This window comes from Giraffa tippelskirchi, chromosome 1 (assembly GCF_054371585.1).
Source record: "Giraffa tippelskirchi isolate mGirTip1 chromosome 1, T2T-mGirTip1v1.2.pri, whole genome shotgun sequence".
In the NCBI taxonomy this organism is placed as follows: Eukaryota; Metazoa; Chordata; class Mammalia; order Artiodactyla; family Giraffidae; genus Giraffa; species Giraffa tippelskirchi.
The window spans coordinates 107925727-107948705 of record NC_137275.1 but is presented as its reverse complement, the minus strand read 5'-3'; the positions used below and the strand labels follow the sequence as shown (position 1 = coordinate 107948705).

The window sequence follows — 22979 nt, the reverse complement described above, 5'->3', positions numbered from 1 at the left end:
GTCTGCTGTACAGCAAAGTGAATCCGTCATATATATATATATATTTATATTTATATTTATATTTATATTTATATATATATATATATATATATATATATATATATACGTGTGTGTGTGTCTACATATATCCCTCTTTTTAGATTTCCTACCCATTTACTTCACCACAGAGCCCTGAGTAGACTGCCCTGTGCTGTAGAGTAGGTCCTTACTCGTTGTTGACTTTACGCATAGTCTCAGTAGTGTACATACGTCAACCCCAGTCTCCCAGTTCATCCCCCCCACCTGCCTGTCGAATGTATACCTGATGATGCTGAAATTTCCTTCGGGTTCACTCAGGCGAGTCTGGTGACGTCTGTGGAGCCCGTTCTCTCGGAGAGATGGGAGCCCGCTGTGTGGCCCCTGCTGAGGCAGCTTGCCTGGCCGTCTTCTCTAGTTTTCTGAGGTTCTGCTCCTTGAGGGGATGTGTGACATTGATACCGGCGGTCAGACAGGTCGAGTGGCGTTTGCTCACCCTCAGAGCCTCAGGCCCGTGCTGTGTAACCATGTAGAGTCATGATGTTTCTGGTGGTCGTGTCTGCGGCTGTCATGATTGATGAGAAACTGCCTAACGGTCATTGTGAAAAGAGAAGAGTGCTGAGGGTTCGGGCCTCCTCCTGTGAGCCTCACCTCTCCTTTGTAGGCAGGCAGACAGCGCCCACCCTGCCCCACCCCTCCCCCGTGAGACCGTCTCAGACAGAACCCCTCCGACATGTGCTACAGCAGGTGTCCTTGTTTAGTAGCTTGGTGTGAGTAATTCTCTGTGAGAGCTCAAGGTGAGAACTCAAAACAGAATATTTGCACGCTTGTATAACCTTTTCCCACTACTCTTTGGCAACAGGAGGAGATTAGGTGGCAGAGTTCAATATGTAGAGAATTCTGGGAAAAGCGGCCTTGAGACCTTTCACTTTTAATGTCAGGCCTTTGCCCACATTGGTTACTTAGTAGTCGACTACGGAGGGACCTGCAGTGGATTTTGACCTGGCGGACGGGAGTTGCACCAGCAGCAAGTTCTGGTCCTGGTTTGACCCTTTCATACATGTGGTGTAAGTCTGCTTTAGAAGAATTAGGCTTGAGAAGGCTGCTTCCAGTTGTGTTAAACTTTGACTTCTGTTTCCACTCATTACTATTACTTGAATTCTGAGGAAATTGCATGAGAGTTTTCCGACTTTTACCCGAGGAAACGAGCCTCAGAGGTCCCTGTTGGATCTGTCGAAGGTCCCTCCCTCTTGTGGATCCAGTCCGCCTGTGTGGTGTAGCAGACAGAGGTCGTGACTTCATGCCAGATACCATTCCTCCTGGAATTCATGCAATAACAGGGTAGTTTAGTATACTCTTTGCTGTTTGGGTTGATTATGTTGAAGAGAAGCTTGGGAAACCGAGTGGCCAGACAGAACGTTAATACAGACATATGGGTGCCAATCGTGGCAAATGTGACATTTTAAGTAGGCACGTTTTTGCTCACGTCCGAGGAAACTGCCGTGTCTAGGACTTTAATTTTGAGGACGCTAACTTTATTTTTGAGTTGAAACTTAGGATTTAGTCCAACTTTTTCACGCGTACGTGTATCGGAATGTTCCATGATAATGACTTACCTTTTCTACTCTGCAATGCCCGGTGTAGGCCATGGTCCAGAACACGGACGTGGAGGTGCGAATCACTACCCTTGAGAGATGCTACCTTGCCGCCCAGCGCGAAGCCACCTCTGTGCACGACGACCTCAATGATAAACTTGAAAATGAAATCGCAGATAAGGATTCTATGCATCGACAGGTAACGGCTTTTACTGAACTGTGTCTGACTTTTATAGTGGTGAATTCCTGAGGAAGGAAGGTAAACACCTTTTCATGTGACTCCCACGTTGTAAGGCACCTGCCCCCTCACACTGTGGTCCTGAAATGGTTTTGGAACAAAGCGTTGATAGATCGCTTTATGTCTTCCCATTTTCCTTTTTCTGGCTACGAGTTTCCTTTTAAGGCATGCTTTTTTTTCTTAAAAGAACCAATTTTGATAACTTGTGGCCTACTGTGAGGCCCAGCACAGTACTAATTAGCACCGTTTTGATTGAAATCATCCTGCGAGTAAATGGATACACATACCCATCATTTTATAGTGAGAAGAATTCTCATTGGAAGTTTAAGTACCTTTGTATTTTCGCCTCATTTATGGCATGTAATTTTTCATACATGTCTGTGTTTTGAGCTGCCATGTTCAGTGAGCAGCTAGTTTGGGCCAGACATCGTCAGAACTAGGACTCCAGCAGTGAATTAAAAACCGTGTGCGTTCTTTATCCACTGCCATGTAACAAATCACTGCAAAGCTTAGTGACTTCCCAGTGAGCAGGTCACAGTCCAGTTTCTGTGCTTTGCAGCAGGTGGGCCTGGTTCAGGGCCTCCTGAGGACGCAAACATGGGAAGGCCCCCCAGGGCTGGATGGCAGGCTTTCAGACTCACCTGGCTGGTGGGGACAGGCCCAGGTCCCTGCCGTGTGGACCTCTTCATGGCCTGGCTTTCCTCAGAACACCCTCTGAGAGCGAGAGCGCGGGATGTAGCCCGGGGCCTTTCGCGCCCCGGTCTCGGAAGCCGCACACCTTCAGTTCTGTTTGCGAGAGTGAGCTGCGAAGTCCTGCCTCGCTCAGGGGCTGAGCAGGAGTTGCCCCCTCTGCCTCTTGAAGGGAGGAGGATGGAAGAATTTGTGGACCCGTTTTTAAACCCACGCAGCCTGTCGGACAGTAATGAGCAGGGGAAGGAGACCAGAGTGCCCGAGTTGTCTAAGAGGAGGGGGGACGATCGTGTGTGAACAGGGTGGCCAGCGAGGTGACACCAGGAGGGTGACCTGGAACAGAGACCCGGAGGCCGGAAGAGAAGTAGCCACTCGGAGATAGATCAAGGGTCGTGTCAACAAGCGGAGATAAGGGAGAGAGAGGGCCGCATCAGGGAGGACCCCGGGCTCAGGCCTGAGCAGCTCGAGGCCAGAGCCTGTTTCCTGAGCTGAGGAGGGCTGTCAGGGCAGGGAGCTAAGAGACGGGCCTCAGCCCTGTTGAGGTGGATGAGCCCATGGGGTGTCCAGGGGACCTGTGAGGTCAGCAGCTGAGTGTTCCGGCCTGGATCCAGGAGAGGCCTCACTCAGCTCAAGGTGGACTTGGGTCGTGGGCATACAGATGGTGTTTAAAGGCACAGACAAGGTAAAGTCACCAGGCAGGTGCCCGTGGAGAGATAGGGGGTGCAAGGGTAGAGCTGTGGGGTGCCTCGCATTCCAAGGTTGAGAAGGGGCGCAAGGGACTGACTAGTAACCCCAGGGAGGGCGGGGCCTGGTGCCCAGGGAGAGACATGCTTGGGGTGGGGGGAGGGCAAGGAGAGGAGGGGGCTTGGTAACATGGGTTCCTCAGAGCTCCCTGGGAGCTGCCCTGCGAGCGGGGCACACCGCCTGCTTGCAGAGAGCTGGAGACTGGGCGGGGAGGGGGACAGTAGAGGCCTCTCCCAGGGAGCTCTCAGAGACCCTCAGTGGGCGCTGCAGGGAGCCCTGGAGGAGGAATCTGCTGGTTCCCTTTGTGCGATTTTAAGGTGAGAGAAGGGAGAGGACGTGCTGGCTGAGCTGATGGGGGTGAAGCCATATGCAGCTGGTTCGCTGGAGAGGAGCAGGAATGATGGCAGGTGGTCCTGGAGCCAGTGCAGGGGGTGGCCCAGCCCTGGGGAGGGGTCGTGACGAAGACAGGGGCGAGGGCGCTGGCCACGGGGGACAGGGAGCCAGCAAGCCAGCACCTCGAGGCTGCCCCTCGGCTGCTTTGAGGTCACGTCTGGGAAAGAAGGCAGGACCTGGGTGAGAGTGGGCCGGGGGGAGATGTGCCAGAGAGAAGGGTGTGAGGTGTGAGAGCTGGAGGGCGGCTCGGAGCCCAGCAGGCCCTCTCCCGCACGTCTCTGGTGACAGAGCCGCCTTGCGGTGTGAGGGGCCGTCCCCCAGAACAGCCCGCGGGCCTGCGCCCCGGGAGGAGCCCCGCGGGGGGCTGGCCCTCCCAGCCCTGCTGGCCCTGCTTGCGCCTGTCTGTGCGTGTTCAGACCAGCCTGGAAAACGGAGGGCTGGGGACCTGCGAGGATGGCGCTCCTCGGTGAGTAACACAAGTGGTGACCGCTGAGGTGGACCCAGAGGCTGCGGAGCTGAAGGATTTCTTTTTCTTATTTTCCTTCAGCCTGGCTGATGGAGGCACAGATGTATTGTTGTAATTTTCGGACTTTGTCTCTGACTCCATCGGCCCACCCTTGTGAATAACCTCATAGGATTGCCTCCCATCCACGCTAAGACCTGAATGTCACCAGGCCATCTAGGAAGTGGATTCTCCTCCTGCCTGTTTCTTCAGTACTGCTCGCTTAAGAGATGGCAGTGTCTCATAAGCATGGCCCGTTTATCCACAGTTGGGGCTTCCATGTAAACTTGTGTTCAGTTCCTGATAGACTTGAGCTGCCCTGAATGTCGCTGACGAGACGTGGTCCTCTCGTGCCCAGGTGCAGACCCTGAAGGAAAAGGACTGGGAGCGCGCGCAGCAAGCCAGCGTGCCGGCCAACGTGGCCCAGGCGTTCGAGAGTGACGCAGACTTGTCTGACGGCGGGGGCGACAGGGCCACCCTCTTCAGCTCGGCCGCTCTGCTGTCGCCCAGCGGGCAGGGCGATGCCGAGACTCTGACTGTGATGCTTCAGGAGCAGCTGGACACCATCAACGAAGAGATCCGGTGGGTGAGCCCGAGCCGAGCTCCCCAGAAACTCGGCTTCTCTGAGGAGCTGTCTTCTCCTTAGAGAAGGCTGAGTGTTCCATAGTAAGGAAACTGACTTCAAGTCTGCTTCAAGAATTTTCAGTTCTGAGATTGCCCTTGATTATAGAGCTCAGTCAGCCAGGGCTGTGGGGGGCGTTGTGGGGTGTCCCCCCACCAGCTCTGAGCCCCAAGGTGGGTGAGGTGCCGTGACAGTGTCCCCTGCGGCCCGTGCACCCTCCAGCACTGAAGGTTCGCCCTCGTGTGTCCCTCGGAGCCTCCCACATTCTGGTGAAAAGCCACCTGAAACAGAAAAGCTGGGGTTTTGGGGTGGCAAATTCCCCCTCAGATCTGCATTTTCCTTTTGAACTTAATACAGTGTGAAGATTGGCTTGTTGTACGACAGTGGTCCAAGGACATGTGTTTGAGTTCTTCTCAACTCATCAGTGTCTGTGAGATGTTTTCTGTAGACACCGTCTGGGCTGTTATAACAGTTTACAAACGGGATAGAATCCAAAGGCCCGCCTCATGGCGAGCAGGGGCCTTGGGTCTGGGTGCGGCCAGGTGGCTGGGGGCCCCGAGGCCAGCCTGGTGCCGCACCCGCACAGCTCTGCCTCCTGTCCCTTGTCCACGTTCAGAGTGGCCACAGGCCGGTGACCCTGCACAGGACCTGGCAGAGCTGCTGCTCAGACTGTTCTTGTCACGTCAGCCCAGGCCGAGGTGCCCGTTCCTGTCAGCCGAGTGCGGGGGGCCCGGGGGAAAGGCAGGGGTGAAGGGCACAACCAGCAAACGCAGGTGGTGCCGCCTGCACGTTTGACGCTGAGACAGACTGCTTTGTGGGCCGTGTTTGAGCACAGACAGCTCAGAAAGATTGTCTTTCCCCCTCCCCCAGGAAATACGGAACGGTTACATATTAATATGTTTATTTTTACAGCATGTTGTCAGGTAAAAGTGATTTTTCCTTAGGTAACATGTTGACTTGAGGTAAATGGTAAATTCTTTCCATCAACTTGTTATCAACAGTGAAAAACTTTCAGGGTGTATAAGGAGAAGTGAAACTGGAGAGGTGACGACCTGCGAGAATCTTGTATTTTATTTTGAAAATCATGTTATATGCATAATCGAATATTTAAACTGCTATATAACATCATCCGCGAGACATTAGGGGAGAAGAGCAGTAACTGTGAATTCTAGGTTAATGCAGCACATTGACATGAGTCCAGAAACTCACACAAAGCTGGTGGAGAACTTCATCAAGTGATGCATTTGTACATAGACAACCTAAAAAATAAAAAAATCAATTCAGCACTTCATCTGGTCTAGAGACTTGTGTTTAGAAACTCCAGCTTGTTCGTGGCTCACTGTTTTGATTGTACAGAGTTCCTGATTCCCAGCGGAATAGACTTGAGGCACTGCCGTGCATCTCTGCCCTGAGAGCAGGGAAGGTAAAGGTTGTCAACTTCAGGTTATCTCCTCACAGGGAGAGAGGCGCCACCCAGGCCCCGTCAGAATGTTAGAGTAAACCAGTCAAATCAAACGAGAATGATCAGGGGCCACTTTGTAAGACTCAAGGATAAGTTATTCTAAGTTTGAGAATATTGAAAAGAGGGAAAGTTGAACCTTTTTGCTGAGATGTTAATTGAGCAACTGTTCCTGGAATATGCTAATCGTGACACAGAATGCAAGCCCACATTTGTTGTCCAGACACGTTCCTCTGCTGACAAAGGCAGGTGACGGGTTTTATTCTATTTTAGGTTGATCGAAGAAGAGAAGGAGAACACGGAGCAGCGGGCCGAGGATACTGAGAGCAGGGTGGGCAAGGGGAGCTTAGGCAACCTTCGTTGTTGTAAATCCTCGAGCTCCCTCAACCTGTGTCCCGCCTCCTCGCTCGCCAGCTCCTGCCCGCCCAGCAGTGGGCGCGCCAAGCCCCCAAGGAGGCGGCACAGCTCGGCGCGGAAAGTAGACCAGCGGGACATCAAGACTCTGGTATGTGTCTGCCTCCTCCCTGCCACGTCCCTCCCCCAGCACACTGGCTTTCTTTTTTGTTTGTTTGTTTTTTGTTTTTTCTGTTTTTACCCAGAAGAAACTCAGGTACATTTGCTACGCTTAGAGGTCTAAGATTTTTAAAAACTGCCTAGTCTTTAATCATTCCATACTCGCACAGCAACAAATTAGTCTTGATATTTGGACCACCGGCTTAGCACGTCATCATGAACTCAGCCAGGGCCTGCCTCTGTAACGTTGGGCCCGGCCTGTGCTGGACACAGCAGGTGCAGGGAAGTTGCTGTTGTCACCGAGTAGACAGCCTTGTGAAAGTAACCATAGGCAGCTCTCCTGGCGTGTGAGACCCACGCAGCACATTTTTCATTGGGGATACCTGGCTGCAGGCTGCAGGCCATGCGGTGGGAACAAAACCAAGAATCTAAACTGGTCTGCTTGCTGCTGGACCTGGCTGCACGCTCAGGCCAGCTCTGGGTGTGAAACCAGGTTAAAAGCCTGGTGCCCCAGGGCCCCAGGGAAGAAGTTGGGCTTCCTCACTCTTCTGAGTCTAAAAATGGGATGACGACCTAGGGCTTTTGGTGACAGAGTGTGCAGCTCTGAAGCGCATGTTCCTGCTTTCTTCCATGTTTAGCTTAGGTTTCCTGAGCGCATTGCTGTTTACCCTGTGAAATCATGTCTACAACACTCTGCTTTGTAACTGCACTTGTATTATCACTTTTTTTGTTACCACCCATTTCATGTTAGCTGCATTGTTAGTCAGCATATAATTAAATTAACTGTGAATCATTTTAGCAGCATGTGAAGTGATAACTGGTCTATTTTGTGGTCTTTTGACACATTGGTTTTATAATATGCATCACTGGCCAATTAGTTGATAGTGTGTATTCTTTGACGATTTCTCTGTGGTTTCATGCTTGATTTCTTTCCGAGTATTTGTAAAAGAACAGTTCTGTATATTTTTTCTTGTTGCTGGAGTTCTCTGACGGTGTGTCTGCTTTCATCGTTGGTTTTGATTTCCTGTCTCATCCTGTTGTCTGCTTCGTTGTCATCAATCCAGACCCCAGCTTCCCACAACCGCACCCCCCCGAGGCTGTAGTTTACCCATCCATCTCCCCTCCCCCGTCCTCCCACTTGCTCTGGTCATAGCAGTCTGGGGTCCACAGCGTGTGTCCCCTTAGTCGGGTTTCTGCTTTGTCTTCATGTCTCATTAAATGGTGTTTTTCCCCCATAGCACTAAGTTTGAATTATTGTTATCACTGTGCAGTTACAAGCATAATGTAGATGGATGATACACTACAGAACCTGTGTAATTCATAACTGAGATTATGCTTACCTGAAGAAATGATCCTCTTATGTGTAGAATTAATGGACTTTTGACACAACATCCTTTCTGTGTTGGTGCTTGTATTTGAGACTGTAAATCTCATCAGCTTTTGCATGCTTAATGTCTCTACGAGACTCTTTTACAAAGTATCTTCTATGGTTCATAAAATGTGAAGACTCCACCTGCTGTTACGCTAGCTTTCATTCTTACATATTTTCATAGGGTACCTGCTTTAATGAATTTATTTTCAGAAGTTTGAAATCAAATTCTAGGTAACGATTTTACATTAATGTCCAACAGGTGGTTAGATCTGTTCAGTGTTAAAATAGGTATTACGGCAACTTCCTCGTCAGTTAAATTACTATTTTAAAGTATAACATGTTTTTTTTATTAAGAGAAACTAACTTATAGAGAGGTTTGGCTGAGAACAGACAACTGTTAAGGCCCTTTGTTGTACACAGTGCTGTGCTTTAACAAATCATGATGTTGTAATAGAATTGTATCTTCCTGAGGAATAATGTATAGTGTTTCTCTAGTAAATCTTGAATAGCTTATTTAACTAATGTGGTCCAACAAATTGTTCTGTTTCCAGTTACATGTTCTCTAAATCTACATCTCACTTATATGTTTGCCGTCATTTTTGCTTTACTGTCTTTGCCTATATTGATTCTTGAATTTTTAGCTTCAAAGTCGCAATAAATCTGGTTTCTCTTCATTTCTTTGCATGCATCTATCAGTCTAGTGAGTTAAGGAAGCATCGTCGAAAGGTAAACTATTTAGTAATTTAGCATGCCTTTGTTTCTCTGTGAAGTATTAGAGTCCTTATCGTGTTAGTGAATGAACACTATGTGGTTACGTACTGGTGGATGATTGACATTTTAATAGAAGTAATGAAACTCGCCCACCACTTAAAATATGCTGATGATGCAATCAATCCATCCTAAAGGAGATCAATCCTGGGTGTTCATTGGAAGGACTGATTTTGAAGCTGAAACTCCAGTACTTTGGCCACCTCACGCGAAGAGTTGACTCATTGGAAAAGACCCTAATGCTGGGTAGGATTGGGGGCAGGAGGAGAAGGGGACAATAGAGGATGAGATGGCTGGATGGCATCACTGACTCGATGGACATGGGTTTGGGTGGACTCCGGGAGTTAGTGATGGACAGGGAGGCCTGGCGTGCTACAATTCATGGGGTCGCAAAGAGTCAGACACGACTGAGCGACTGAACGGAACGGAACTGAACTGAACTGAACTGAACTGATGGTTCTGTTGGAAATAGGTCATTGGTTGGGACAATTGTAACAGTTTGCCTTTCTCCCACTTGTTTGCCTTCTAATCATCTCATGCTTATTTATAATAGACATAGTAGTATTTATTATTTTTAAAATTTTCTTTACTTATTTTTTTGGCCATACTGCACAGCTAATGGGATGTTAGTTCCCCAACCAGGGATCAGACCGGTGTGAAAGTGAAAGTGCCAAGTCCTCACCTCTGGACCACCATGGAATTTCCACGTAGTGTTTTCTTAAAAGAAATGACTGAATCAGAGCCATAGATATTAGATTTGGGGGAAGCCAATTTAATGACGGTGGGTAGCAGTGTGCAGGAGACTCTGTGTGCCAGGCACCGTGTCCAGTGCTTTCTGAGCCCGTCATCTAATCCCGCAGACACCCAGGTGAGGTCCAGGCTGCTGTTATCCCCATTCAGCAGATATGGACACTGAGGCTTAGAGAGGCCGGGCACCGTGCCCAGGCTCGCATACCCAGCGGTGCGGTGCAGACTGGTCTGATCAGAGCCTGGACACTTAACCGTGGTGCCGTCCATCCCGCTTTCCTCCAGAGGCCCTCCTGTCCATCACAGCAACCCTGATGGAGGGAGCCTCAGGAGGGAGCTCGCTGCCTCTCCCCTCGGGTCACTTGGATGAGCCCCTGTTGTTGGAGTCCAGTGGCCCGAGGGCTGGCCTTCCTTGTCCCTCTCCTGCTCCCAGCCCGCTGATGGAGCACTCCTGGGGCCTTCCCACAGGACTTGGGCAGCCGCGCTCCGGTTCAGGCAGCTCAGTGCCCAGGAACCCTTCTGCCGGGCACAGCAGAGTAGCTCCGTCACCCTGAGGTTGGTGACCTGGGTGTGCCGCTTGCCCGCTTTGTGGCCTGCTTTGCCCTCCTGTTAAATGAGGACACGGTACTGCCCATCCGACTCACGTGGGCACCCGTGGGGCGGGCTCCCATCCTGGCGGAGGGTGCCAGGCTGGGGACCCAGAGGCCTTTCTCAGGACAAGGCCCGGGGGAAGGGCCTGGCCGTGGTCCCTGACTTTGAGGCAGGTGTTTGTCTGCATTCAGTCCTAGTCAGCCCAGGTGTGTCACTTCCCTGCTCTGTTCTTTGTTGTTTTCTGATTTTTATAAATGCTTCTTTTAACTTGAATTTGAGATTGATCCCTCTTCAGTTCCATGTGGATAATTTCTAGCTTTTGTAGCCTTCTGTTGTCTGAGGGTAGTTGTTAGAGATCAGGGGAGAGTGCACAGTTTATCCAGCTGCTGTTAAACGAGTTCAGCTGTATTTTGCAGTAAGTCACTTTGTTGTCACCAAGCTCCTGTGGAGCTGCAGTGGATCAGTATTCTTTACAGAATCCCATTACAAAGCCACAGGTTAGTTGGTTAAAACGACGCACTCATTGTTTATAAAAATACTTTCCATGCATGCTTCCTAAAACCTCCCCTGGCTGAACCACACGCCCACATGTATAAGTGAGACCTGTCTGGACCCTGAAGGGGTTTATCTGTTCCCCACACTGTTGCCACCACTGTTTCCTGTCCTCAGACCCAGGACCAGCGGAAAAGCTGGGCGTCCAGGAGAGATCTTTTTTTTTTTTTTCAATTAGCTTATTTTTTAATTGAAGGATAATTGCTTTACAGAATTTTGTTCTTGTCTGTCAAATCGCAGGAAAAATCAGGCATAGGTACACATATATCCCCTCCCTTTTGAACCTCCCTCCCATCTCCCTCCCCTCGAGATTGATAGAAGAGTATCTCTTAGTGAAGACTTCAGTTGAGTTCAGTCGCTCAGTCGTGTCCGAATCTTTGCAACCCCATGAATCGCAGCACGCCAGGCCTCCCTGTCCGTCACCAGCTCCCGGAGTCCACCCAAACCCATGTCCATCGAGTCAGTGATGCCATCCAGCCATCTCATCCTCTGTCGTCCCCTTCTCCTCCTGCCCTCAATCCTTCCCAGCATTAGGGTCTTTTCCAATGAGTCAGCTCTTCGCATGAGGTGGCCAAAGTGTTGGAGTTTCAGCTTCAACATCAGTCCTTCCAATGAACACCCAGGATTGATCCCCTTTAGGATGGACTGTTCGGATCTCCTTGCACTCCAAGGGACTCTCAAGAGTCTTCTCCCACACCACAGTTCAAAGGCATCAGTTCTGTGGCGCTCAGCTTTCTTCACCGTCCGACTCTCACATCCATACACGACCACTGGAAAAACCATAGCCTTGACTAGACGGACTTTTGTTGGCAAAGTAGTGTCTCTGCTTTTAAATATGCCATCTAAGTTGGCCAAAACCTTCCTTCCAAGGCGTAAGCGTCTTTCAGTTTCGTGGCTGCAGTCACCATCAGCAGTGATTTTGGAGCCCCCAAACATAAAGTCTGACACTGTTTCCACAGTTTCCCCATCTATTTCCCATGAGGTGATGGGACCTGATGCCATGATCTTAGTTTTCTGAACGTTGAGCTTTAAGCCAACTTTTTCACTCTCCTCTTTCACTTTCATCAAGAGGCTCTTTAGTTCTTTTCCACTTTCTGCCGTAAGGGTGGTGTCATCTGCATATCTGAGGTTATTGATGTTTCTCCCGGCAGTCTCGATTCCAGCTTGTGTTTCTTCCAGCCCAGCGTCTCTCATGATGTACCCTGCGTCTAAGTTAAATAAGCAGGGTGACAAGGACACACAGCCTTGACGTCCTCCTTTTCCTATTTGGAACCAGTCTGTTGTTCCATGTCCAGTTCTAACTGTTGCTTCCTGACCTGCGTACAGGTTTCCCAAGAGACAGGTCAGATGGTCTGGTATTCCCATCTCTCTCAGAATTTTCCACAGTTGATTGTGATCCACACAGTCAAAGGCTTTGTTTGGCATAGTCCATAAAGCAGAAATCGATGTTTTTCGGGAACTCTCTTGCTTTTTCGATGATCCAGCAGATATTGGCAATTTGATCTCTGGTTCCTCTGCCTTTTCTAAAATCAGCTTGAACATCTGGAAGTTCACGGTTCACCTATCGCTGAAGCCTGGCTTAGAGAATTTTAAGCATTACTTTACTAGCACGTGAGATGAGTGCCATTGTGCGGTAGTTTGAGCATTCTTTGGCATTGCCTTTCTTTGGGATTGGGATGAAAACTGACCATTTCCAGTCCTGTGGCCACCGCTGAGTTTTCCATATTTGCTGGCATATTGAATATAGCACTTTCACAGCATCATCTTTCAGGATTTGAGATAGCTCAGCTGGAATTCCATCAGCTCCACTAGCTTTGTTCGTAGTGATGCTTCCTAAAGTCCGGTGGACTTCACGTTTAGCAGATGATTCTTAAAGAGCAGAATAACTGGGGAAAGCTACTAACGGACGGGGTGCTTGATGTAAATCCCGAGCAAGTAAACATGCCAAGCACCAATGGAAAGGCAAGTCCTCGGTCTCGCTCTCTGTCTGGTTCTCGCCTTACCATCCAGTCTGTGCGGGGCTGTTGGGACCTGTCAGCAATGCACCATGTAGATCTGAGTGGCCGTGAGGGTCGTGTGAGCTCCCAGAGTGCAGAAGAAAGTTTTGACCTCACCGATTGCCCGGAAATGCTGTGTTCCCTCCCTCCCAAAACAAGGCTGTCTGTCTAAGGCTTCCTTTCCCCCTTAGAGATCCTCCGACGGCTCCCCAAGCCACGAGGAAGACCTGGCTAAGGTGATCGAGCTCCAGGAGGTCATCGAGAGGCAGTCAGGGGAGCAGAGCCAGTCGAAGGAGTGCCTGGCAAACCTCTCTGCCTACGTGAGAGAGCCGGAGGAGGACCCGGACACGGCCAGGAAGGAGCTCCTCGCGTCCGAGGAAGCGAACAGACAACCACAGCGGGATGTCCGCGAAGTGAGTGACAGCGGACGTGTCTGTTGTCCTGAGGTGGAATGTGGGTCCCTTGTTCTCCGGCTGATCTGAGCTTTGGGATGGCTGCGTGAGTAGGAGCACAGAGCGCTGGCGAGACCGCGACTGGCGGCCTCCCCGCCTCTGCGTCGAGATCTCTGGGGTAGAAGAGGCCTGGTCCAGGCGGTCCATTGGCAGTGGAGCAACACGAGGGCATCCCTAGCGCTGTGCTCACCCTGGGTGTGGACTCCTCATTTCTACAAGTTCTAGGGTGCCCAGTGTGTTCCTCTTTGAAAAATTCATTCATCCATTCATTCATTTATTGGAGTCTAGTTGCTTTCCTTTTTCTTGGAGAAGGCAATGGTACCCCACTCCAGTACTCTTGCCTGGAAAATCCCATGGATGGAGGAGCCTGGTAGGCTACAGTCCATGGGGTCGCTAAGAGTCGGACACAACTGAGCGACTTCACTTTCACTTTTCCCTTTGATACACTGGAGAAGGAAATGGCAACCCACTCCAGTATTCTTGCCTGGAGAATCCCAGGGACAGGGGAGCCTGGTGGGCTACCGTCTGTGGGGTCGCACAGAGTCGGACACGACCGAAGCGACTTAGCAGTTAGCAGTTGCTTTACACTGCTGTGTCAATGTCTGCTGTACAGCAAAGTGAATCCGTCATATATATATATATATTTATATTTATATTTATATTTATATTTATATATATATATATATATATATATATATATATATACGTGTGTGTGTGTCTACATATATCCCTCTTTTTAGATTTCCTACCCATTTACTTCACCACAGAGCCCTGAGTAGACTGCCCTGTGCTGTAGAGTAGGTCCTTACTCGTTGTTGACTTTACGCATAGTCTCAGTAGTGTACATACGTCAACCCCAGTCTCCCAGTTCATCCCCCCCACCTGCCTGTCGAATGTATACCTGATGATGCTGAAATTTCCTTCGGGTTCACTCAGGCGAGTCTGGTGACGTCTGTGGAGCCCGTTCTCTCGGAGAGATGGGAGCCCGCTGTGTGGCCCCTGCTGAGGCAGCTTGCCTGGCCGTCTTCTCTAGTTTTCTGAGGTTCTGCTCCTTGAGGGGATGTGTGACATTGATACCGGCGGTCAGACAGGTCGAGTGGCGTTTGCTCACCCTCAGAGCCTCAGGCCCGTGCTGTGTAACCATGTAGAGTCATGATGTTTCTGGTGGTCGTGTCTGCGGCTGTCATGATTGATGAGAAACTGCCTAACGGTCATTGTGAAAAGAGAAGAGTGCTGAGGGTTCGGGCCTCCTCCTGTGAGCCTCACCTCTCCTTTGTAGGCAGGCAGACAGCGCCCACCCTGCCCCACCCCTCCCCCGTGAGACCGTCTCAGACAGAACCCCTCCGACATGTGCTACAGCAGGTGTCCTTGTTTAGTAGCTTGGTGTGAGTAATTCTCTGTGAGAGCTCAAGGTGAGAACTCAAAACAGAATATTTGCACGCTTGTATAACCTTTTCCCACTACTCTTTGGCAACAGGAGGAGATTAGGTGGCAGAGTTCAATATGTAGAGAATTCTGGGAAAAGCGGCCTTGAGACCTTTCACTTTTAATGTCAGGCCTTTGCCCACATTGGTTACTTAGTAGTCGACTACGGAGGGACCTGCAGTGGATTTTGACCTGGCGGACGGGAGTTGCACCAGCAGCAAGTTCTGGTCCTGGTTTGACCCTTTCATACATGTGGTGTAAGTCTGCTTTAGAAGAATTAGGCTTGAGAAGGCTGCTTCCAGTTGTGTTAAACTTTGACTTCTGTTTCCACTCATTACTATTACTTGAATTCTGAGGAAATTGCATGAGAGTTTTCCGACTTTTACCCGAGGAAACGAGCCTCAGAGGTCCCTGTTGGATCTGTCGAAGGTCCCTCCCTCTTGTGGATCCAGTCCGCCTGTGTGGTGTAGCAGACAGAGGTCGTGACTTCATGCCAGATACCATTCCTCCTGGAATTCATGCAATAACAGGGTAGTTTAGTATACTCTTTGCTGTTTGGGTTGATTATGTTGAAGAGAAGCTTGGGAAACCGAGTGGCCAGACAGAACGTTAATACAGACATATGGGTGCCAATCGTGGCAAATGTGACATTTTAAGTAGGCACGTTTTTGCTCACGTCCGAGGAAACTGCCGTGTCTAGGACTTTAATTTTGAGGACGCTAACTTTATTTTTGAGTTGAAACTTAGGATTTAGTCCAACTTTTTTACGCGTACGTGTATCGGAATGTTCCATGATAATGACTTACCTTTTCTACTCTGCAATGCCCGGTGTAGGCCATGGTCCAGAACACGGACGTGGAGGTGCGAATCACTACCCTTGAGAGATGCTACCTTGCCGCCCAGCGCGAAGCCACCTCTGTGCACGACGACCTCAATGATAAACTTGAAAATGAAATCGCAGATAAGGATTCTATGCATCGACAGGTAACGGCTTTTACTGAACTGTGTCTGACTTTTATAGTGGTGAATTCCTGAGGAAGGAAGGTAAACACCTTTTCATGTGACTCCCACGTTGTAAGGCACCTGCCCCCTCACACTGTGGTCCTGAAATGGTTTTGGAACAAAGCGTTGATAGATCGCTTTATGTCTTCCCATTTTCCTTTTTCTGGCTACGAGTTTCCTTTTAAGGCATGCTTTTTTTTCTTAAAAGAACCAATTTTGATAACTTGTGGCCTACTGTGAGGCCCAGCACAGTACTAATTAGCACCGTTTTGATTGAAATCATCCTGCGAGTAAATGGATACACATACCCATCATTTTATAGTGAGAAGAATTCTCATTGGAAGTTTAAGTACCTTTGTATTTTCGCCTCATTTATGGCATGTAATTTTTCATACATGTCTGTGTTTTGAGCTGCCATGTTCAGTGAGCAGCTAGTTTGGGCCAGACATCGTCAGAACTAGGACTCCAGCAGTGAATTAAAAACCGTGTGCGTTCTTTATCCACTGCCATGTAACAAATCACTGCAAAGCTTAGTGACTTCCCAGTGAGCAGGTCACAGTCCAGTTTCTGTGCTTTGCAGCAGGTGGGCCTGGTTCAGGGCCTCCTGAGGACGCAAACATGGGAAGGCCCCCCAGGGCTGGATGGCAGGCTTTCAGACTCACCTGGCTGGTGGGGACAGGCCCAGGTCCCTGCCGTGTGGACCTCTTCATGGCCTGGCTTTCCTCAGAACACCCTCTGAGAGCGAGAGCGCGGGATGTAGCCCGGGGCCTTTCGCGCCCCGGTCTCGGAAGCCGCACACCTTCAGTTCTGTTTGCGAGAGTGAGCTGCGAAGTCCTGCCTCGCTCAGGGGCTGAGCAGGAGTTGCCCCCTCTGCCTCTTGAAGGGAGGAGGATGGAAGAATTTGTGGACCCGTTTTTAAACCCACGCAGCCTGTCGGACAGTAATGAGCAGGGGAAGGAGACCAGAGTGCCCGAGTTGTCTAAGAGGAGGGGGGACGATCGTGTGTGAACAGGGTGGCCAGCGAGGTGACACCAGGAGGGTGACCTGGAACAGAGACCCGGAGGCCGGAAGAGAAGTAGCCACTCGGAGATAGATCAAGGGTCGTGTCAACAAGCGGAGATAAGGGAGAGAGAGGGCCGCATCAGGGAGGACCCCGGGCTCAGGCCTGAGCAGCTCGAGGCCAGAGCCTGTTTCCTGAGCTGAGGAGGGCTGTCAGGGCAGGGAGCTAAGAGACGGGCCTCAGCCCTGTTGAGGTGGATGAGCCCATGGGGTGTCCAGGGGACCTGTGAGGTCAGCAGCTGAGTGTTCCGGCCTGGATCCAGGAGAGGCCTCACTCAGCTCAAGGTGGACTTGGGTCGTGGGCATACAGATGGTGTTTAAAGGCACAGACAAGGTAAAGTCACCAGGCAGGTGCCCGTGGAGAGATAGGGGGTGCAAGGGTAGAGCTGTGGGGTGCCTCGCATTCCAAGGTTGAGAAGGGGCGCAAGGGACTGACTAGTAACCCCAGGGAGGGCGGGGCCTGGTGCCCAGGGAGAGACATGCTTGGGGTGGGGGGAGGGCAAGGAGAGGAGGGGGCTTGGTAACATGGGTTCCTCAGAGCTCCCTGGGAGCTGCCCTGCGAGCGGGGCACACCGCCTGCTTGCAGAGAGCTGGAGACTGGGCGGGGAGGGGGACAGTAGAGGCCTCTCCCAGGGAGCTCTCAGAGACCCTCAGTGGGCGCTGCAGGGAGCCCTGGAGGAGGAATCTGCTGGTTCCCTTTGTGCGATTTTAAGGTGAGAGAAGGGAGAGGACGTGCTGGCTGAGCTGATGGGGGTGAAGCCATATGCAGCTGGTTCGCTGGAGAGGAGCAGGAATGATGGCAGGTGGTCCTGGAGCCAGTGCAGGGGGTGGCCCAGCCCTGGGGAGGGGTCGTGACGAAGACAGGGGCGAGGGCGCTGGCCACGGGGGACAGGGAGCCAGCAAGCCAGCACCTCGAGGCTGCCCCTCGGCTGCTTTGAGGTCACGTCTGGGAAAGAAGGCAGGACCTGGGTGAGAGTGGGCCGGGGGGAGATGTGCCAGAGAGAAGGGTGTGAGGTGTGAGAGCTGGAGGGCGGCTCGGAGCCCAGCAGGCCCTCTCCCGCACGTCTCTGGTGACAGAGCCGCCTTGCGGTGTGAGGGGCCGTCCCCCAGAACAGCCCGCGGGCCTGCGCCCCGGGAGGAGCCCCGCGGGGGGCTGGCCCTCCCAGCCCTGCTGGCCCTGCTTGCGCCTGTCTGTGCGTGTTCAGACCAGCCTGGAAAACGGAGGGCTGGGGACCTGCGAGGATGGCGCTCCTCGGTGAGTAACACAAGTGGTGACCGCTGAGGTGGACCCAGAGGCTGCGGAGCTGAAGGATTTCTTTTTCTTATTTTCCTTCAGCCTGGCTGATGGAGGCACAGATGTATTGTTGTAATTTTCGGACTTTGTCTCTGACTCCATCGGCCCACCCTTGTGAATAACCTCATAGGATTGCCTCCCATCCACGCTAAGACCTGAATGTCACCAGGCCATCTAGGAAGTGGATTCTCCTCCTGCCTGTTTCTTCAGTACTGCTCGCTTAAGAGATGGCAGTGTCTCATAAGCATGGCCCGTTTATCCACAGTTGGGGCTTCCATGTAAACTTGTGTTCAGTTCCTGATAGACTTGAGCTGCCCTGAATGTCGCTGACGAGACGTGGTCCTCTCGTGCCCAGGTGCAGACCCTGAAGGAAAAGGACTGGGAGCGCGCGCAGCAAGCCAGCGTGCCGGCCAACGTGGCCCAGGCGTTCGAGAGTGACGCAGACTTGTCTGACGGCGGGGGCGACAGGGCCACCCTCTTCAGCTCGGCCGCTCTGCTGTCGCCCAGCGGGCAGGGCGATGCCGAGACTCTGACTGTGATGCTTCAGGAGCAGCTGGACACCATCAACGAAGAGATCCGGTGGGTGAGCCCGAGCCGAGCTCCCCAGAAACTCGGCTTCTCTGAGGAGCTGTCTTCTCCTTAGAGAAGGCTGAGTGTTCCATAGTAAGGAAACTGACTTCAAGTCTGCTTCAAGAATTTTCAGTTCTGAGATTGCCCTTGATTATAGAGCTCAGTCAGCCAGGGCTGTGGGGGGCGTTGTGGGGTGTCCCCCCACCAGCTCTGAGCCCCAAGGTGGGTGAGGTGCCGTGACAGTGTCCCCTGCGGCCCGTGCACCCTCCAGCACTGAAGGTTCGCCCTCGTGTGTCCCTCGGAGCCTCCCACATTCTGGTGAAAAGCCACCTGAAACAGAAAAGCTGGGGTTTTGGGGTGGCAAATTCCCCCTCAGATCTGCATTTTCCTTTTGAACTTAATACAGTGTGAAGATTGGCTTGTTGTACGACAGTGGTCCAAGGACATGTGTTTGAGTTCTTCTCAACTCATCAGTGTCTGTGAGATGTTTTCTGTAGACACCGTCTGGGCTGTTATAACAGTTTACAAACGGGATAGAATCCAAAGGCCCGCCTCATGGCGAGCAGGGGCCTTGGGTCTGGGTGCGGCCAGGTGGCTGGGGGCCCCGAGGCCAGCCTGGTGCCGCACCCGCACAGCTCTGCCTCCTGTCCCTTGTCCACGTTCAGAGTGGCCACAGGCCGGTGACCCTGCACAGGACCTGGCAGAGCTGCTGCTCAGACTGTTCTTGTCACGTCAGCCCAGGCCGAGGTGCCCGTTCCTGTCAGCCGAGTGCGGGGGGCCCGGGGGAAAGGCAGGGGTGAAGGGCACAACCAGCAAACGCAGGTGGTGCCGCCTGCACGTTTGACGCTGAGACAGACTGCTTTGTGGGCCGTGTTTGAGCACAGACAGCTCAGAAAGATTGTCTTTCCCCCTCCCCCAGGAAATACGGAACGGTTACATATTAATATGTTTATTTTTACAGCATGTTGTCAGGTAAAAGTGATTTTTCCTTAGGTAACATGTTGACTTGAGGTAAATGGTAAATTCTTTCCATCAACTTGTTATCAACAGTGAAAAACTTTCAGGGTGTATAAGGAGAAGTGAAACTGGAGAGGTGACGACCTGCGAGAATCTTGTATTTTATTTTGAAAATCATGTTATATGCATAATCGAATATTTAAACTGCTATATAACATCATCCGCGAGACATTAGGGGAGAAGAGCAGTAACTGTGAATTCTAGGTTAATGCAGCACATTGACATGAGTCCAGAAACTCACACAAAGCTGGTGGAGAACTTCATCAAGTGATGCATTTGTACATAGACAACCTAAAAAATAAAAAAATCAATTCAGCACTTCATCTGGTCTAGAGACTTGTGTTTAGAAACTCCAGCTTGTTCGTGGCTCACTGTTTTGATTGTACAGAGTTCCTGATTCCCAGCGGAATAGACTTGAGGCACTGCCGTGCATCTCTGCCCTGAGAGCAGGGAAGGTAAAGGTTGTCAACTTCAGGTTATCTCCTCACAGGGAGAGAGGCGCCACCCAGGCCCCGTCAGAATGTTAGAGTAAACCAGTCAAATCAAACGAGAATGATCAGGGGCCACTTTGTAAGACTCAAGGATAAGTTATTCTAAGTTTGAGAATATTGAAAAGAGGGAAAGTTGAACCTTTTTGCTGAGATGTTAATTGAGCAACTGTTCCTGGAATATGCTAATCGTGACACAGAATGCAAGCCCACATTTGTTGTCCAGACACGTTCCTCTGCTGACAAAGGCAGGTGATGGGTTTTATTCTATTTTAGGTTGATCGAAGAAGAGAAGGAGAACACGGAGCAGCGGGCCGAGGATACTGAGAGCAGGGTGGGCAAGGGGAGCTTAGGCAACCTTCGTTGTTGTAAATCCTCGAGCTCCCTCAACCTGTGTCCCGCCTCCTCGCTCGCCAGCTCCTGCCCGCCCAGCAGTGGGCGCGCCAAGCCCCCAAGGAGGCGGCACAGCTCGGCGCGGAAAGTAGACCAGCGGGACATCAAGACTCTGGTATGTGTCTGCCTCCTCCCTGCCACGTCCCTCCCCCAGCACACTGGCTTTCTTTTTTGTTTGTTTGTTTTTTGTTTTTTCTGTTTTTACCCAGAAGAAACTCAGGTACATTTGCTACGCTTAGAGGTCTAAGATTTTTAAAAACTGCCTAGTCTTTAATCATTCCATACTCGCACAGCAACAAATTAGTCTTGATATTTGGACCACCGGCTTAGCACGTCATCATGAACTCAGCCAGGGCCTGCCTCTGTAACGTTGGGCCCGGCCTGTGCTGGACACAGCAGGTGCAGGGAAGTTGCTGTTGTCACCGAGTAGACAGCCTTGTGAAAGTAACCATAGGCAGCTCTCCTGGCGTGTGAGACCCACGCAGCACATTTTTCATTGGGGATACCTGGCTGCAGGCTGCAGGCCATGTGGTGGGAACAAAACCAAGAATCTAAACTGGTCTGCTTGCTGCTGGACCTGGCTGCACGCTCAGGCCAGCTCTGGGTGTGAAACCAGGTTAAAAGCCTGGTGCCCCAGGGCCCCAGGGAAGAAGTTGGGCTTCCTCACTCTTCTGAGTCTAAAAATGGGATGACGACCTAGGGCTTTTGGTGACAGAGTGTGCAGCTCTGAAGCGCATGTTCCTGCTTTCTTCCATGTTTAGCTTAGGTTTCCTGAGCGCATTGCTGTTTACCCTGTGAAATCATGTCTACAACACTCTGCTTTGTAACTGCACTTGTATTATCACTTTTTTTGTTACCACCCATTTCATGTTAGCTGCATTGTTAGTCAGCATATAATTAAATTAACTGTGAATCATTTTAGCAGCATGTGAAGTGATAACTGGTCTATTTTGTGGTCTTTTGACACATTGGTTTTATAATATGCATCACTGGCCAATTAGTTGATAGTGTGTATTCTTTGACGATTTCTCTGTGGTTTCATGCTTGATTTCTTTCCGAGTATTTGTAAAAGAACAGTTCTGTATATTTTTTCTTGTTGCTGGAGTTCTCTGACGGTGTGTCTGCTTTCATCGTTGGTTTTGATTTCCTGTCTCATCCTGTTGTCTGCTTCGTTGTCATCAATCCAGACCCCAGCTTCCCACAACCGCACCCCCCCGAGGCTGTAGTTTACCCATCCATCTCCCCTCCCCCGTCCTCCCACTTGCTCTGGTCATAGCAGTCTGGGGTCCACAGCGTGTGTCCCCTTAGTCGGGTTTCTGCTTTGTCTTCATGTCTCATTAAATGGTGTTTTTCCCCCATAGCACTAAGTTTGAATTATTGTTATCACTGTGCAGTTACAAGCATAATGTAGATGGATGATACACTACAGAACCTGTGTAATTCATAACTGAGATTATGCTTACCTGAAGAAATGATCCTCTTATGTGTAGAATTAATGGACTTTTGACACAACATCCTTTCTGTGTTGGTGCTTGTATTTGAGACTGTAAATCTCATCAGCTTTTGCATGCTTAATGTCTCTACGAGACTCTTTTACAAAGTATCTTCTATGGTTCATAAAATGTGAAGACTCCACCTGCTGTTACGCTAGCTTTCATTCTTACATATTTTCATAGGGTACCTGCTTTAATGAATTTATTTTCAGAAGTTTGGAATCAAATTCTAGGTAACGATTTTACATTAATGTCCAACAGGTGGTTAGATCTGTTCAGTGTTAAAATAGGTATTACGGCAACTTCCTCGTCAGTTAAATTACTATTTTAAAGTATAACATGTTTTTTTTATTAAGAGAAACTAACTTATAGAGAGGTTTGGCTGAGAACAGACAACTGTTAAGGCCCTTTGTTGTACACAGTGCTGTGCTTTAACAAATCATGATGTTGTAATAGAATTGTATCTTCCTGAGGAATAATGTATAGTGTTTCTCTAGTAAATCTTGAATAGCTTATTTAACTAATGTGGTCCAACAAATTGTTCTGTTTCCAGTTACATGTTCTCTAAATCTACATCTCACTTATATGTTTGCCGTCATTTTTGCTTTACTGTCTTTGCCTATATTGATTCTTGAATTTTTAGCTTCAAAGTCGCAATAAATCTGGTTTCTCTTCATTTCTTTGCATGCATCTATCAGTCTAGTGAGTTAAGGAAGCATCGTCGAAAGGTAAACTATTTAGTAATTTAGCATGCCTTTGTTTCTCTGTGAAGTATTAGAGTCCTTATCGTGTTAGTGAATGAACACTATGTGGTTACGTACTGGTGGATGATTGACATTTTAATAGAAGTAATGAAACTCGCCCACCACTTAAAATATGCTGATGATGCAATCAATCCATCCTAAAGGAGATCAATCCTGGGTGTTCATTGGAAGGACTGATTTTGAAGCTGAAACTCCAGTACTTTGGCCACCTCACGCGAAGAGTT

The 22979-nt window shown here is 50.1% G+C and overlaps 1 protein-coding gene and 1 long non-coding RNA gene across 2 annotated transcripts in view; one reads left to right on the top strand and one right to left on the bottom strand.

Moving 5' to 3' along the window:
* The window catches only part of LOC145505804 (uncharacterized), a 119490-nt gene that overhangs the window by 71118 nt on the left and 25393 nt on the right, over positions 1 to 22979 (top strand). The window contains exons 24-30 of the mRNA XM_081488713.1: positions 1660 to 1809; positions 4536 to 4759; positions 6532 to 6763; positions 12990 to 13211; positions 15510 to 15659; positions 18386 to 18609; positions 20382 to 20613. Of these exons, the coding sequence (XP_081344839.1) occupies positions 1660 to 1809; positions 4536 to 4759; positions 6532 to 6763; positions 12990 to 13211; positions 15510 to 15659; positions 18386 to 18609; positions 20382 to 20613 (1434 nt within the window). The remainder of the gene's footprint in view (positions 1 to 1659; positions 1810 to 4535; positions 4760 to 6531; positions 6764 to 12989; positions 13212 to 15509; positions 15660 to 18385; positions 18610 to 20381; positions 20614 to 22979) is intronic.
* On the bottom strand, positions 5967 to 11995 carry LOC145507098 (uncharacterized). Its single transcript, XR_014054565.1, has 2 exons — positions 11421 to 11995; positions 5967 to 9042 (listed from the first exon to the last, which is right to left on the bottom strand). It is a non-coding gene; the product is annotated as an uncharacterized LOC145507098 (long non-coding RNA).